The sequence below is a fragment of the Nothoprocta perdicaria genome, unplaced genomic scaffold (genome assembly GCF_003342845.1).
Source record: "Nothoprocta perdicaria isolate Ctin4 unplaced genomic scaffold, notPer1 scaffold_6, whole genome shotgun sequence".
Taxonomy (NCBI): domain Eukaryota; kingdom Metazoa; phylum Chordata; class Aves; order Tinamiformes; family Tinamidae; genus Nothoprocta; species Nothoprocta perdicaria.
In genome coordinates, this window is record NW_020455865.1 from 7152835 (window position 1) to 7169773 (window position 16939).

The window sequence follows — 16939 nt, forward strand, 5'->3', positions numbered from 1 at the left end:
GCCAGCTTTGGGTGGAGTATCTATGGGAAGGTGTTGTTGATATTTCATGAGGCCACATATTAATTGCTTTCTATCTCTCTGAAAGTTCCTGCTGGTCCCAATGGGTTTGCTTATAGTAGTAAACATTCGAGTGGCGTTACTTTATGTGACAGCCCAAAACTGCTGGGCTTTGCTGCAGAGGTGGCTGCATTTGTGAGCGTGGATAGGCAGATTGCTGCCAAGAGTGTATGTGCTTCCAGTGGTGAAATGCTCTTTGGAACCCCTTTGGGCAAAATATATCTTAGTATTTTGATAAAGGCAGAGTTCATATGTGATTTTACTAAGAACACTGACGAACAAGAGGCTTGGACATGAGACAGYAGCAGGTAGCCACAAGCGCCTTTGGAGAACGCAGGGAGAACATGAGGAAGCATATTGGGGAAGTGTATTGCTAAACAAAACACCTCTAGGTTATGAAAGACTCTATTTTAGATATTAGCTACCATATGGCTTTCCCGGTTGTCTGATGTAATTTCATGCACGGAGCGTGAGCCTTGGRCCTTTTGATTTATAGCCTTGATTTTACCCCAGATCTCCTTTAGGCAAAATACACCGAACTTCTCTTTGCCCTCATTCTTCTTTACAGATTATCTAAAGGGCCATATTGGGATTTGTATATTCGGGTGCAACCTTATCGATGTCTGCCAGAGGTTTCTCCAGGAAAGGAGAAGTAGGTAGGAACCCACTGTGATTGTGCCCATGCTGCTCTTTGCCTTGGGTGAGTGGACAATGTTACAGCAGTGGCAGACAGACATGTGCTGAACTGCCTCTGGGAAAGAGCAGGGCCTCACTCTGCCACTGATGTCTGCTCCTGCAGGCTGGGGTGTGCTAGGGAAGGGAAATAAACAATTAGTGTCTAGACATTGATGAAAAAAGATGAAGGATGGCTGATGAAAGTTCTGTAAAATTTTACAATGGTTGAATTTTTTGCACTTCTACTCCATCAAAACCAAATTCTGTAAACAAGAATTCTAAGGCAAGTGGGAACTTTTTCTTTCACTCAAGGCAGTCCACTGACAGGTACTAGACTTTAAAGTCTCTCAGATGTTAGATGAACAGTTCATGTGCCTTATGTGTGCTCTCACTTTGGGATGGAAGAGGAAAGCATGTAGGGTTTACACTGACTTTACACCCTCTTAATTGTCTATTTCTTTAAATAAAAGAAAGCCAAACTCAGCACTCTGTGCTGTGCAATTAACTGACTGTAAATGTGTTTTACCACAGAAAAGATAGATGGATGGTCAAGTGGTTTGAGGATGAGGTTGGAAGACATCATCTTCTGCATTTGCAAACCACTCATGTGTCCGAGTCTCTTGTAGGCAAAATGCTTCATCCCATATGTCTCTGTTAACCATTGATAAAAAGAAAAAGAGGTGAGCCATTAATACTACTGTGCTTCAGGGTGATCTTTTGGACCATAATTAATGTTAAAACCCTCTGAGATTGCCATTTGGAAGAAGCTGGAGAGGTGCTAGACTGTGTGCTACTGGGGCCTGCCAGCTCCCACCAAAGCTGAATCTGTTGGTGCTGCTTTCAAAATGTCGCTCATTGACAATGAAAGTAAATTAAAATTTTTTTGAAAGTAAAAGTAAAGTAAAAAAGTAAAAGTAAAGTAAAAGTAAAATTTTTGAAAGTAAATTAAAAATTTTCCCACATAATTCAACTTACAAGATTTTTGAAAGAAGACTGGTTTCAGATGAGTTAAAAGAGTTCTTTTTGACCAGATATCCCTTTGATATTTTTCCATTTGGGGTCTGTTTTTTTTTTTTTCCAAAATATCTGCTAAGACAGTGATGAAATGAAGTGCTTGTTTGTTGGCATATTATTGATTGCAGCCCCRACCATTGCAGCCGAGTGACTTTGCCTGCAGGCACTGGGCAGCATGGAAGCATGTAGTCCATGGGCTAACGTAGGTCTTCAACATCATCCAAAGGGCTGAAACGTGCTCCGACTCCCTGCCAAGCAAAGATGCTCCCTCTGACCCCATAGGCAACAGCATAGATGATGTAGGTACTAATWGCTGACTATTATAATTGTATTTTGATAAAATTCTGCTATGTTTGAGAGAAGTGCTCTGGAACCGATTACCACAGAGCTAATGGAGCCTCGCTAACTGAACCGCTGTGGTCAGAGCAGAGGTTACACATTAACTGTGCTCACATATTCCAAAAAGAAAATACAACAACAAAACCATGCAGACTAACTAATGAAGTGACCCCAGGATTGAAATGGAGATTAGCCAGCAGAATAAATATTCTCATTAGTCCCTCTTAGAGCTTGTCATGCCTGTCAGGGCAGAAGGAGCATTGCCTACTAGTTAGGACATGGCCAGAGCAGCAGAACTCCTTGGTCCTGTGGAAGAGATGAGCACTGGAGAAACATATTGAGAGACTTGAGGCCACCTTAAGTCTCTCATCTATTCCAAAAAGGAAGAGAGAGGGTGTCTCCTCCAGAATGGGATGTGAAGCACTGCTGTTAGACTCCTGCCCTGAGCTAGAATTGCCCCATAGAGGACCCTCCTGCTGTCCCAGTTGTTGCAGGAGGATGGCCCATGTGTAGGGCTTGTGAAGCCAAGCAGGGTGGACATCGCTCTATGGATGCACACACATGGAAGGACATTCTTCAAATTAAGGAAAATGACACCATGCCAAAGAATTAAAAAACATCTCCTTGCGTGAGCTTAGCACGTATGTCTCCTGCCCAACCTGGCTTTGGGAGTATGAGAGTTGCCTTCCTTGTGCACAAGTGGGTTCCTTGGCAACCTTTCAGGCATGAAGGAGTATTAAGGAAATAACATTAATTGCTCTGAGAGGGTATGTCCTACGCTGGGAAGTGCTGACAATTGCTACTGTGCAAATGTCATCTCTTATCAGCTGCATGCAGTGGGGAGAGAGGGAAAGGGAAAGGCAGGCATTGCTCCTGTCCCCACTGCAGGTACTCAGGAGTTTGAAGTACTCCTTTAAGTAAACGTGCATTAGCCTTTCGATCCTGTTTAAGCGTCAGCTGCTTTTATGGTGCTCTTTGCACTCACTCGCAAGAGCTACTCAGTTTTACCTTAGGATAAGGAGCTGGGTTGTGCAATTCCTTGTGTATTCCTCAGCACTGGCATCTCAGGTCTCCAAGGTGTGCGACCTCCTGCACTTTGTCAAAGCTAGCTTGAGTTGTCRTGCCTTTTGGGAGAGTGGGCAGAAGATGGTTATTCCTCCTGCTACGAAGTCTTCTCAGTTTGAAACTTTGATGCTGTGACCAGGACACTCTCAGCTCAGCATCCCCGAGTGTCCCATGCAACCACAGGCTGCTCCATGCTTCATCTGGTGCAAAAGCCCCATTTTACTGTCAGATACATTAATTCACCATTAATTTCAAGTGTGAAATTATCATTCCCACCCTTCTACCAACCCCACCCTCTTGAGGAAACAAGGAAAAAAACAACCTCAAGGGCTGGCTTGCAGGATGTGTCCAAGCTGTCACTTGTCAGCACAGTGCCTGCTTATGACAGGAGTTATTGCTCTTTTCTCTAAGGCAGACCATAGGGGAACCCTGCGTGCAAACAACACAGCACAGTCGTGTTTGCGTTGGTGCATGGCAAGGCAGCCCTGGGGATGTTTGTGTCCTGTCACAGGCATAAGGCTGTGGTGTAAAGCCCCAAAAACCACAGGGCAAGGGGAAAGGCAGCTTTGCAGGCATCGGGGACCACTGGGGCGCTGGCTTCTWTCCCATGGTTCTTTCCTGTTGAAGCCTAACATCGTCTTACTTCTCCTTGAATCGCCAAAACTGACTGACATGAACCTGGACCACATTTTTCTCTTTACTCCTAAAGGCCAGTTATTATAACAGCTTGCCAGCAATGGACTGAGGGATAAGCATGAATTTTTCTTTTTTTCCTGCCTTCCAGATTTACCCTATATGCAGTGGATACACGAGGGAGACACTCGGAGCTGAGCACGGTCACYTTGAGGACAGCCTGCCCACTGGTAGACGACAGCAAGGCAGAAGGTCAGTGTTCAGGCGCCTGATTTTCCAGAGCAAAAGCCATTTCCCGTTAACTTTGCATTTCCTGTATGCACTGTTCTCCCATCCTACTCTTGTCTCTCCCAATGTGCAAACTTCTATGTATTAGGGCACAGGCATATTATGCTGGAAATGGATGACAAATTTCAAGTCCCTTCAACTSCAGAGCTTATTTCTACTGTGTTCCTGTGCAGCCTCTCTCCCTGTGCAAGACCATGGGAGCTGTTAATTTGCGTCTGACTTAGGTCCCCTCGAAAAGGAGAGAGTCCATATCTCTTATTGCAAAAAAAAAAAAGAGATACTGTCCTGGGACAGCATGGTGGGAGCAGTGCATGGGACTATCGGGCTGGTGTTTTAGAGAATTAGTTTTAAAGAACTAGTGGCAGCTAGTTTGGTTCTGAAATGGAAACACAGATAAAAGCTTGGAGGTTTGTGTTTTCAGATTTTTTTCCCTCTCACTTCCTGAACATTTTACTGCCTTTAAATGTAAAAACATTCATCTAAATGTAAGGTAGGTTTTCTTTCTTTCATTCTTTTTTTTTTAAGCAAACAAAAGGAGGCTTTGATTGATGCCTTGTTTAAGGTTATTGATAAGCACTTCCAAGAAAAAAATGAGCAAAAATGAGACTAAAAAGAAGGAAATATTTTTTATGCTCTTTTCATTTCCAGAAAAGAGCTTTTTCTTTTACAATAGAAAGTACACCCTCTTGTTTAACAAATCTTTGAACTGCTCTTTTGGAATAGTCACAATGATGATTCACTGCATTCTGGCTAAATTACCATTTTGTTATCAGCAATGTCATTTTCTTTCTGTCCTTTAATAAATCATGGGGCCCAATTCACCAAACAGCTTATTTGCCCATATATCCTCCTCTTGCTTTTCCTAGCCTGCTGATTGTCGTCCTTTCCCAATAGTTTCCCTGGGCCTGAGCATCCCTCTTTCACTCACTTTCATTCCAAAGCTCTCCTTTCACTTCCGTGTCCTCACTGGTCCAGCAGTCCTCTGTGTGTAGTAGAACTTCAGAGGGTGCAACCCCAATCCCTTGTACTGCAGGAAGGCGTAGTAGCTGTGTAATTATTTTCCTCTTTGTGATTTAGGGAAGAGCTTGTCCATCCTAACTCGGCAAGTGAGGATGTGCTAACTGGTGGTTCTTGGCCAGCAAGTCTCTCCCCGCTTCTCCCACTCTTTTGTGGTGTATGGCTGGAGTTACTGGGGCCTAGCTCAGCACAGGGTTAGCCAGAGGCCTTGCTAAACAGCGTGCATGTTGCTGAGCACCACTGCAGGCAGCATGTGAGGAGCAGTGGGGAGGCCACCATCCCAGCCACTCTTCCCAATCTGCTAGTTTCCCCCAAAGACTCATTCTTCTCTCTCCTATGTTAGCAGGTTCTGCCCATTAAATTCTATCCCTTTGATCCTTTTCAGAGATAGCGGACAAAATTTACAACCTCTACAATGGTTATACCAGTGGGAAGGAGCAGCAGACAGCCTACAACACACTGATGGAGGTCTCCGCTTCCATGCTCTTCCGTGTCCAGCACCACTACAACTCCCATTACGAAAAATTTGGTGACTTYGTCTGGCGCAGTGAGGATGAGCTGGGGCCCAGGTAATTGTCCTTTCTCTTCCTTCTCCCTTGCTGCTTGACTGGAGTGCTGCACTGTTTGATCACTACCAACGTGAATCTCATTGCCTTCTCATGTCTGCAAGATATGAGAKATTCCCCCCTGTGTTGTTCACCAGACTGTCCTACAGTCCTCTGTGAGTGCAAGGACCCATTCAGGAATGGCTCAGATGAATAATTATGAAGTGTCCAGCAGCAGTGTGGCAAACCAGCCTAAGCTGGGTGGGAGATAGAGAAAATAAGGAGATGAGTGTATTGGTAAGGCCGTGTGAGGGTTCAGGGTCATAAATTAGGCAGTTGCAGAGTGAATGGACTGTGTGTAAAATGAGACTGACTCAGAGCCTCTTAAGCTGTAAAATCTTGGTAGATGAGACCATGGCTTCTCTGAGATTCATGAGTGCCTTGATTATTTGTAGGGTGGGTGGCTGGAAAGAGTGACTGGGGGAATGAAGCAGAAATGCAGCAGGTACATTTATAGTAAGGATGATGTGTCAGCAGCATGCATTTGATGTCAAGAGATGCAGTATGGAGGGAGCAATAGTCCCAGAGGTATTTCAGGACTATAGTATGTCCATCCTTATGTTGTTGTATCTGTACCTGGCAAATAGCCAGGTAAGAAATAGCATCAGCAGGTGCTCTTGGATGGAGGACCATGTCGAGGCACATAGTGCAACCCCCAGTATCATGCTCCCACAGTGGACAGATCTTTCTCTGTGCTGTTTCTACATCTAGAATAATTATGGAATTATGTCCATTCCCCATGGACAGTAAAGCAGAAGACCACCTGCCTCAGGTGTGACTTCAGGCACCTATTACAATCTGTTGTGGCTGAGGATGTGTATCAATGCAAATATCCTGCTGCAGGAAGATTGTTCTTGTGTGGTAACTGTGGTAATCCCCTAGAATGGCAGAGCTAAGATGCTAGCTAAAAGATTATTRCTTTCAACTGTAGCTTTACAATTTGATAACATGAAAGTAGTCAATGACTGAGCAATCTGCATGTGGTAAAGTTGGCTCTACTAAATAAGATGTTTTATGGAAATTTCCTTCTATATATTACTCGCTATATGTATCTGATCTGACAGATCTTTATCCTCACAACAGTAGATGGCTGCTATACATTTTGTAAATATTTCTGAGATTTCCTTTACTGCCTTCTCTCTTTCCCAAGACAATAATTCAGCCCTATTGATGTAGGCACTGGAAAGGTCTTCCTAAATTTTCATGCTGTGATGTGCCTGACACCATACAAGGATGCCAGTGAGGGAACAGTGCATYGTCTATTACCTATATGAAGTCTTACACTAGAAATGTGTTTTCTTTACTATAAATTAGGGAGGGAGGGCTTGTTAAGAATTGTTAAGAATTCTTGTTAAGAATTGTTTGTGTGATTATAAAGAACAACATTTCTAGAGGGACTGTATCTTCAAAACACTGCTGTACAATGAAATGGTTAATAAGCAGATCCTGAGAGATCACAGCAGTGGAGTAACACATACATGGACTACATCACATTCAGAGGGATTGCAGAGTTCCTAGCAAAGGCTCTTTAGCCMGACTGCCACATAACCTCAAGACCCCCTGGGATATGTTCAGTAGAAGCTGTAGCTCTCTAAATTGAGATCCTTCATAGGTTTCAACTAGCCTTGACCTCCTTTGAAGTTCTTTGTCCAGCATCTTGCCTAACATGTTGTTCTATGAGAAGATGAAGAAAGGAAACATGAAAGAATGGAATGAGATGGGATGATTAATTGCAGTCCATGAATAGCTGGCAAAGATTTTCCTTCTCTCTCCCGACTCTTATCTGCTTGTTGGACACACTGAGGATTTGTCCATAATACCAAGATGACAGTTCCTCACAGCAGTTTTCACTCTTCTTGGACATAAATCCAGGCTAGTCTGTGGCTCACCTCCTACAGAGATGACCTTGGTCGTAATTTCTGTGGTAGCTCATTAACCTCTGACAGGCAGCCACTGTCTCTTGCTTCCTACTACCTTCCTTCTCCTTTGATGACACCGCAAAGTTATTTGTCACTTTTAACTGTTCATCTCTATAAATCCTTGGGGGCCATCCCCCTCTTCTAACATGTTCTTATTTCTTCTGTTACTTGATATTCAGCACACTTATTTAAGGATATTATCTGGCTTGATACTTGCTATCTGGCTAAGACATTGCAAGGTGACATTTAAATTGCCCGTATTGCCCCACTGTATACCAAGTGACATTTGGAGTCACTGGTCAATTTTACTGCAGTCTGCCTTCCACAGAAAGACAGATGATCTCCTTGCAGAGATCACATGTCCTGTTACATACTTAAGAAATATGTGACTTACAGCCCAGAGGAAATGTTTATAAATGCCACTGCAGCCAGTGCCAGGCTCTGGACAAGAACGAAGCGCCATCATCCAGACTTAGTTCTCAGGAAGGTKGGACAGAAATGAAGGCACTGACAAAGCAGAAGGCAAGTAAAGATTTGCTAAGGGACACCATCTTGTAACACAATTTTAATTGATGGATTGCTCTCTTTCCCAAGGGGACAGTCATTTTTGTACCTGGAAATGTTTATCAGATGAGCCTCAGAATCACAGTAAATGTTCACTCATAAAAGCTGAGCGACAAGAGGGAAGTTGATTGCCTCCATGTAATAAATACATCACACTGGAGTCCTCATGAGCCCAGTTTCCATGAAAGCCACAGGTTACTGCAAACAGCTGCTTGTGAGAAGACACACAGCCAGATGTCCCAACCAGACGGTTTACATTAAGGAGACATTAAAAACTTAGCTCATAGGTGGCCCTAAACCAGGACTTTCTGTGGTCAGCAGCATCTTGGCACCTGGCTTGCTCTGTCCTACTAGTCTCCTGTAGCAACACCATCTTTCCTGCTCCCCCAACAGACACAAAGTGAATCTTGCAAAGTTAATTTGTTCCAACAGAACAGAAGAATTTGTCTAAACCAGTGAAGGTTTAATGCTACTGTGCATTCAGATCTTTGGATCTCTTCAGCAATGATGCTTCCTGACAGCAAGGAATTATTTTTTTATTAGTTTTTCTTATGTATTATTTTTACAGTCACTGCAGTCAGGGTCTTGCTTTCAGGAAGAAGAGGGAGAAATCAGCAGGAGGGTTAAGATCCTCCTTCCATGCCCCTACTTCTGGCTACCAGGAGCAACTGGGCTCAAAGCCTCTCCTTTTCTCAGGCAAGGGGCCTGCGCAGACAGGCTGTGGCAGCAGCAGGAGACAAGTRTCCTCAGCAGTGCACAATATCCCCAGCAGCTGCCTTTTGGTACTGAGGGGGAATGCAATGTACTGATGGGAGGCGTCGATAAGAGGCCAGTGAGTCCTGGACTCATTATCCTCCCAGACGAGGGTCTGACAGACCCAAGTCAGTTCTCAGTAATGTGGAAAAAAGCCTGAATTTATGGCAAAATCACCCCATATGGCAACAGAGCAGCCAGGCAGCCACCCTCTCCCTGCAGCAGCGCTGGGAGAATTATCCTTTCCTCCAGCCCAGGTGTCACTACTTCTCTGCTGCTTTGTGATTTCCTAACTTTCTTCTTGGTCAGAGAGAGCAGCATTTTGCTGGCTCTGAATAAGTTCTCAACCCGCATGAGCCATCAAGGTGAATAATCTGTGTTCCCACTGCAACTGGGGATGAACATGGGCAGGTAAATGAASAGGGGAAGGTGAAGTCTCTCCTTCAGGGAGCACCTGGTCCAGGCATGGCCATGTCTCCTGCTCCCCTGCATGTCCTAGAGTCAGACCTGGCAACTGAGGGGTCTCAGGGCCTTCACATACTGGGGAGGGAGGCAGACGTGCAGAGCAGCCACTATTTATAATCCCCCCTTYCATCATTTATGACTGCAGTTGTGACCTCCTAAATCCTTCACTTCAATGGAGACCAGAATCAGTTGCTGGCTGGCGCCAGCTTAAAGCAGCAGTCCCTGCAGTGTGACAGGCTGGGTGGGCACTCRCTAGCTCATGCAAGGCAGGGACAGCCCGGACTCGGGCCAGGGTTATGGGGCGAGGGGGAGGAGGGTTGCTTCATCCCTTTCCAAGCTTCAAAGCATGGGCAAGATATGGCCATGGGCAGCCATGAAAATGATCCCCCCTACGCACTCCCCTGCCGTCCCATCCTGATTCCTGCCCTTTAATAAGGCAATAAATTACTGTTCCTGGCAGGGATGAGGTTGGTCAGCATTTAGGAAGATTTCATTTCCAGTATTTGAAAAGGTGGTCGTTCTGACCCGTCAGCCCTCCACAGGGAGCACTTGGGTAATACCCAGGACTTGATTTATGGTGTTAAATTGGCAGCCCAAGAACTGCTTCTATAATTTATTGCCAGCCTTCACCAGAAAGCTTCTCTCTCTTTCCCACCCCTCCCCTCACCCGCTCTGTCTCTCTATTTCTCCTTCTTTATTTTTTTTAAGAGGGAACAGCTGACAGCCAAAAGTTAAATCTAACATTTACATATGACTTCATTAACCCCACTAAAAAAAATCTGAAAAATCTGAAAAAGGTGAAACCCATCAAACTGGGCCATTGGTGCTGTTGTGAGGATACTAGAAGTGACGGACTTGATTCCTTCCCTCCCCATTATCTTCTTCTTGTCCACGATGTGCTGTCCCTGTTGCTGTYGTCGTGTCCACAAAGGGGTTTGCATGCATCAGCATCCTCCAAGGGCCTGCTGCACCAAGCACACTGCAAGTGAACAGGTGTGCTGAGATCAGCTCCAAAATTAGCACAGCCTCCAGCAAAGTGGACATCAACAGCTCTAGGCGGTTTTACCCTGTATGTCTTACCACCATAAGCTGTTCCTCACACATGAGTATGTTTTGCTGGACATATGTAGTTGCATGCTGGGGAGCCCAAGCATTATTTCAGATGGATTAGGGACAAGCTGCAGTTACCCATCACTGTGATATGCCTCAAGTGCTGGTCATGGCCACTTGCTGTTTTTTTCCTATTTTGTGCTGGCTGATGAGTGGGGAAAACCTTTCAGCCTGGAGAACTGATCAGAGTGGAAAGGGGGTGCTGGGTTGACCTTCAGACCAGCGCATTGCCTGCATTGGCATGGTGTTCAGCCACCGAAACACCTGCTGAGCACAAGGAAATATCAGGGACAAAGTGAGCAAGAGTGAAAAATTCTCCTTTAGCAATAGCGATGATTTACATTAAATAAAAGTGGCTGTGGAACCCCAGYCTATTGGAGAGACTGTCATGGTTTGTCCAGCACCAAAGGACCTGTTCTTGGCAGTGTTACCTCTCTTGATCTTCAGTGGGAGCAAAGGAAGGTCTAGAAGGCTAGGTGTCTGCCAAGCAGAGTAGTGTGAGTAGAGATGTTCTACCATAGATTGGGCAAAGCTTAGCTCATGAAATCAGTATGTGTAGGTGTGTATGTAGGCAATGAAYAGGTAATGAGGTTCACATTGCCTCCCGGGGCTGACCTTTGTGTGTGAAACCAATGGACATGCACCACCTTCAGACTTAGCATCATCCCAGAAGGGTGAGCCCCTTGCTGATCTCTTCCCCTGGAAAAAGGAGTCAGAGCTGCTCTTTTTCTGGAAGGGGAAGGGTAGTTTTCTGAGAGCAGCTGTGATGATAGAGCAGTGGTTTGTTAGCCRTTCATCTGGTCATCTTGCTCTGGAGGGAGGGATTCGTAGTTGGCTGCGGATGCCTGAGTGCCCTTTTGCCTCATCTCTGTCTCTGCCTCTGCACTTTGGTCTGAAGCTCATGCTTCGATGACTCATGGCAAGTCCTTCCTTGGAATCTCAGTCAGTGGGATGCCTTTGGGTGTGCAGCCACATCAGAAATAGCTGCTCTCCCTCCTGACCGTGCAGCTCACAATCCATGCTGAAGCACCATAAAGCTTTCATAATCAAATAATCCCCATGTTTATGCCTCGCTGACTGACAGCACTGCCCCTCACATATCATTATCAGGAATTTACATTCCTTTAGGAACTACAAAATCCCCTAACCCCAAATCCAGAGCTTTCCTGTGGCACCAGAGGGAGAGGAAATAATCTGTGATCTTGAGACTTTCAGACCACTGAAGTAAACCCTCTTGCCCTCCCTTTGTTTGATTTAGCACTTTGCAGACTCCCACGAGGGGGATTCTTGGTTTCTTACAGATTTGTTTTGTCTTAATGTGTTGTGCTGTGTTTTTCATCTTCTCTCTTCTAGCGTTGGTCCTGTTAGGCCATTCACCTCCATGAGACTTGAGATCATGCATGAGGGGAGGTTGTGCTCATGAGTCAGGGGAACAGTCACAGTGCTGGGGGTCTCCCTCATGTGTCATGGGCCAGGAGGTAGAAGGGGCCCCAGCATACAGATGCAGTGATGCCCATAGCCACAGCAGCAGACAGCAAACCCAGGATTCAGTGAGGAGTGAGGTCCTTTGAGACCCATGACCCATCTCCTACATCAGTTTGGTGAAACAGTAGATATACTACAAACTTTTGTAGCAAAGCAGCTCTTCTCTGACTAAAACAGGGACAGCAATGGCTTAGGCAACAGGTCTCGTTCTGTTTGCTGCACGATAGGAGAACCTAGGAGTGTTGACCTATATTTTTTTATTTGCGCTCCCTTCCCTGTCTCCATCTCCGTTTCTGTCTTCCAGGAAAGCACACCTGATCCTAAGGAGGCTGGAGAAGGTCAGCAGTCACTGCTCAACCCTGTTGCGCAGCGCCTACATCCAAAGCCGCACGGAAACCATGCCCTATCTGTTCTGCCGCAGCGAAGAAGTCCGGCCGCCYGGCATGGTCTGGTACAGCATCCTGAAAGACACCAAAGTAACGTGYGAGGAGAAGATGGTCTCCATGCTGCGCAACACGTATGGAGAGTCCAAGGGGCGGTGAGGGACCGTGAGGGCCTGGAGCTGCGGGAGGCGCCGGCACTCCGAGGAGTCCAGGACTTGGGAAATGCTGAGTGTCTGCTGGGGCTGGGGGAAGGGATCGGAGGGGGTGGAAGGGGACAGCAAGGCAAGCAGGACTTTCCCTCACAGACAGCAGAGAAACAAGAAATCAGCAAGTTGGACTTTTAATTTCCTTTCCTTTTTCTTTTTTTTTTTAAATTTTTCAAGAGAACAAAAAAAAAGTTACCTAATTTGACTCAGCATAAAAATCTCTCCTTTTTAATCTTTTCTTACTGAATTTCCTGGACTACATGCTCCTAATCCCCCGACAGAGGCCGGAGCCGGCGCGAGGGCCGGCAGAGCAGAGCTGCGGCCCATGGCACCCTCCCACCGCAAAGGCTCCGGTGCCTCCACCAAGGGCTCCACTGCCGCCGCCGGGTGCTGAGACCCGTGTGGGAGCAACTGCAGCGCTGGGAGGCCATGGACACCCCATGAGAGCGGAGTCGCAGAGGTGAATGCCAGGCAGGTGCAAGGACGTTGTGGGCACGCTGTTTTTTTTAAATACACAGAGTTTACAGAACGGCTCCACACAGAGCCTTCGTTCACAAGGCTCCTGACAGCTTGTTCTGCGTATTAAAGATTCCTATTAAGTCCATCCTCACTGCTTCTTTGGTATTTCTTACTGTCATTGCCTCCCCACTGCTTGGTCAGTCATAGGGTCACATGAGGTGGAATGGATGGTTTGGTGCAGATACGTGACCAAGACAAGATGCTTGATTTGGAGACCAGCGTTGAACCCAAAAGCCAGACGCTTAGGGAAGGACAGGAGGAGAAAGTGCAGCCTCTGCACGTGGGGTCCTGTTCTTCCCCAACATCCACCTCATCCGCAGATGCCAGTGGGAGCTCTACATGTATGGGAAAGCCCAAGGAGGAAGCCAGGGGCTAAAAAGACATGGAGAATCTGGTTTCTTTTACTGTCAGATGTGGGTTAGGCTGGCCCGAGTGCTGGGTGGGTAATGGATTTCTCAGCCTAGTAGCCAAACCAAAAGGGTAGGAGGGTGAGAGGAAAAAAAGCAAGAATCGGATAAGCCTAAAGCTATTTTTTTTCCTTTTTAAAGCAAAGCAGCAAACTTGAAGGGACACTGGAAGGGGATGAGGCAACACTGTGGGCTGAATGAATCAGTTCAGTCAGCCCAAAGCAAAGTTTTGTGTAATCTTCAGGGCCTTTAACCCTTTACAGAAAACACAGACAAGCAGGAGGTGAACACCATTATGAAAATGTTCTGAAACCTAACRAAGTTCCAGGATTTAGTGTGGATGAATGTTAGGTGGCAACTTGTTCTTCTCAAGCTRAACCTATTTATCTGGTCTCAACTCAGCTAATGCTGATTGTTTCATTTTTTCACCCAAAATGCGCCTTTTTTTTTTTTTTTTTTTAAGTGTTGCTTTTTCCCTTCGGTTATATCTCATTTGTTTGGAATCAGTGACACAAGGGTGGGCTCAAGGCTGTCCCTCTCCAAAGCTGAGGTGATGATAGCTCCTGAACCAGGGGCCGTCGTGGCAGTGGACACTGCTGTGGTGTCACTGCTGCTAAACCTGTCTTGGCAGCACTCCTCACAGCAGCACTATGTCCCATTAACCTCTCCGGCTGTTTGGAGGCAACTGGACACCAAGGAGTTTGGAAGCACGTTTATTGGGATAAATGGGACCACTTCAGCGCCAACAAACAAACAGTGGGGTCATTTGGGCTCAGCTCCATGAATCCCTGACTCCTGTGACTCCCATTCTTCCTATGCACAAGCTGGGACTGAAGGATTTCTATGAGTTGAAGTGAGGCCGTGGCCCATGTCAGCTGTCAAGCCTTGCACCTCCAGGAAGGGGAGATGCTGGTGCGGGAGGAGGTGTTGGGGTGATATTTGTTCAGCTTTGCTATTGTGCAAAACAAAACACAGCAAAAACCCTTGAAGTGCAAATGTGAAGGCGTCAGGTGCCTGGACTGGTGTTTCTGGCACTGTGGTGTCATGCTGAGCAGCTTATTTCGTGTTCTGCCATGGCACAGTAGCTGCTCTACGAAGGTGGAGGTGCAGAAACAACATCCTCTCTGAGGAAGCCTGGATGCAGATGGACTGTGGCTGATCCGTCCCCTCCTGCCACCACAGAGCAGTTGGGCCATTCAGCAGGACTCAGCACCCACCAGGGACTTCCAGAGCCCCCGCACAGAGCCCGCCGGCTCCCAGCGTGGCGCTGCTCGCCCTACAGGCACCTTTGAGCGGCCTGACGCACTCTTGTTTTCTCAAGGCTCGGGCCCACATCCTTGTCTCCTCCTGTATTTTACAAACTGGGTGTTTGTATTTTGTTTTTTCTTTGTTTGCTCGGAGATGATTCATTTCTCCTCAAAGCCCTTTGCGACAGCTGAGAGAAACTCTGTGGTTTCCCTCCGGGTAAGCGCCAGCCGTGCCTGACCTGCCAGGCAAATCGCTTGTGTTACTGCAAGGGGCTCCAGGCAGCTGTAGGTGTTTCAGGGATAATGCTGCTCATGGCATTCCTGACTGTTGTGGTGAAAGGAGCTGGGAATATGGGACAGCAGCCACAATCCTGGCCTTTGAGCTGGATGTTCTTCAGTACATTCTGGTAGGGAGGCTCCACTCTGATACCATCAGCTTCCCTCAGCGATTCCATTTGCACCTCAGATAGGCATGGCACATGCAGGGCCTGCAGCGGGACTCAAGGGGAAAGGGCCAAGCAGGGCTATTTCTCCACAGCAGGTCTGACAGGTGGGAAGGAGACCTTGATTCCCGCTGGAGCAAAGTTGGAGTAGCTCCCTGGCAGGTTAGTCCTGCTGATGGCTCCRCATGGCGCTGCTCCTGCTTGTGCTGCTCCGTGTGCAGCAGGTGAAACATCTCAGCGTCGCAGGGAGGCAGCGGGGGCCGAGCTGAGAGCTGTCCCGGAGCGCACCTAGCACCCAGATCACAGCCAGGCCAGCACAGTGCGAGAGCCCCTGGCCTGCCAGGCTACCCTGGCGTTGTGTWCCGAGCCAAACAAAACTGAGGAATTTGTCGAGGTTACACATTCCCCAGCTCCCAGCTGAAAGGAAGGGCCTGTATTTTCTCTCTGGAAACTTTGGAGAATGTTACCCTCTGGCTTTCAAGATAAACAGTTGTAGTCAGAGCCTAGCAATGCTGGCAAAGCACTGCATGCTCTGCAGCGCGTGTGCCCACACACCAGCCTGGCTCCAGCCCCCAAGGGGAACCGTGTCCCTGCTCCAGGACAAGCGGCTCCAGTCATCTACTGCCCTGCTCTTCCAGTGGTGGAAAGCAAGTGAGGCTAAAAGAGCGAATCAGCAATTTTAATGGATAAACTTAAAATTTCTGCCCCAAACTCCTTCTCTTTGTTGCCAAATTCTTTCCCACTGGGTATCTTGCTTTGCTGCCAGGATGTGCTGGTTTGGAGCAGGCCTACATCACCATGCATGGTACCTAGAGCACAGCAGCACCCTGCACTGCTCTGCTCATCCTGGGCACAAGTAGCTGGGCCTGAGGCTTCCATGCTGCAGCTTATCATGGTCCACCTCATCATGTGCAGCTTGGAGGCAGTCAGGGAAGAACAGGGACACAGAACAATAGCCATTGTTCAGGCACTGGGCTCCCCACGCAAACCCTCAGCTCCGCAGCAGCCCCCGCACCGGCAGCCGTGTCAGCCTCATGGAGCAGGGGACCTTCGCCTGCCACTAGTGCTGAGCTGGGCTCCACAGCATGTGATGTGCCCGGGGAACGGGCGGATCTGAGGTGCCCTTAGGGAAGRACATGGGCTAGCTGGGTCTTCCAGTTGGTCCCGAAAGTGTTAGTGAATGCATTTGTTGGAGGAAGGGTGTGGATGTGTATGGTGAAGAATGAGTGATCATGGGTAGGGCCATGATCCAGCAGATCCAAATGCTGTCACACCATGAGATATAGGTGCAGTGAACACACACGCRCACATACATGCACGCACGTCAGTGAGACACTCAGTGACCCTCTCACCCGTCAAGCTCAGGTCACCTAAACCTCTGCAGAGAAACCACCTCCCACTGCTAGGCTGAGGTGCAGCTTTCTGGACATGCTTGCAAGTCTGAAGTCCCACACATACAAGCGGCCAAGGTGAGGAAGTCAGATTGTTCTGCTTTAATTTCTGCAATTTTGGCCCCCCTTCAGAAGTAACCTGCAAGGACAGAGTGCCCCACACAGCTGTTTAGCCTGGAGAGGAGGGCAAAGGGAAGGAGAGGTTTGACCTTCTCAGTAGCCTGAATGGTGACCATGCAGTAGAAACGTATGTGTTGCACCAATTGCCCCGCAAATTTGAGCATTTCCAGTAGTGCTGGTGGCAGCCGSAGTCCCTCTGCCCAGCAAGACTGATACAGCTGCCGGTGCAGGGGC

General features: G+C 47.4%; 1 protein-coding gene across 2 annotated transcripts in view; it reads left to right on the forward strand.

The window, feature by feature from the left end:
- Positions 1-12757, forward strand: part of LOC112955795 (astrotactin-2) — a 172190-nt gene extending 159433 nt beyond the window's left edge. For both annotated transcript variants that reach the window (XM_026049158.1, XM_026049160.1), the window contains 3 exons: positions 3935-4035; positions 5474-5657; positions 12294-12757. In XM_026049158.1, coding sequence (XP_025904943.1) covers positions 3935-4035; positions 5474-5657; positions 12294-12531 — 523 coding nt within the window. In that variant the 3' untranslated portion in view covers positions 12532-12757. The remainder of the gene's footprint in view (positions 1-3934; positions 4036-5473; positions 5658-12293) is intronic.
- The last annotated feature ends 4182 nt before the right edge of the window (positions 12758-16939 follow it).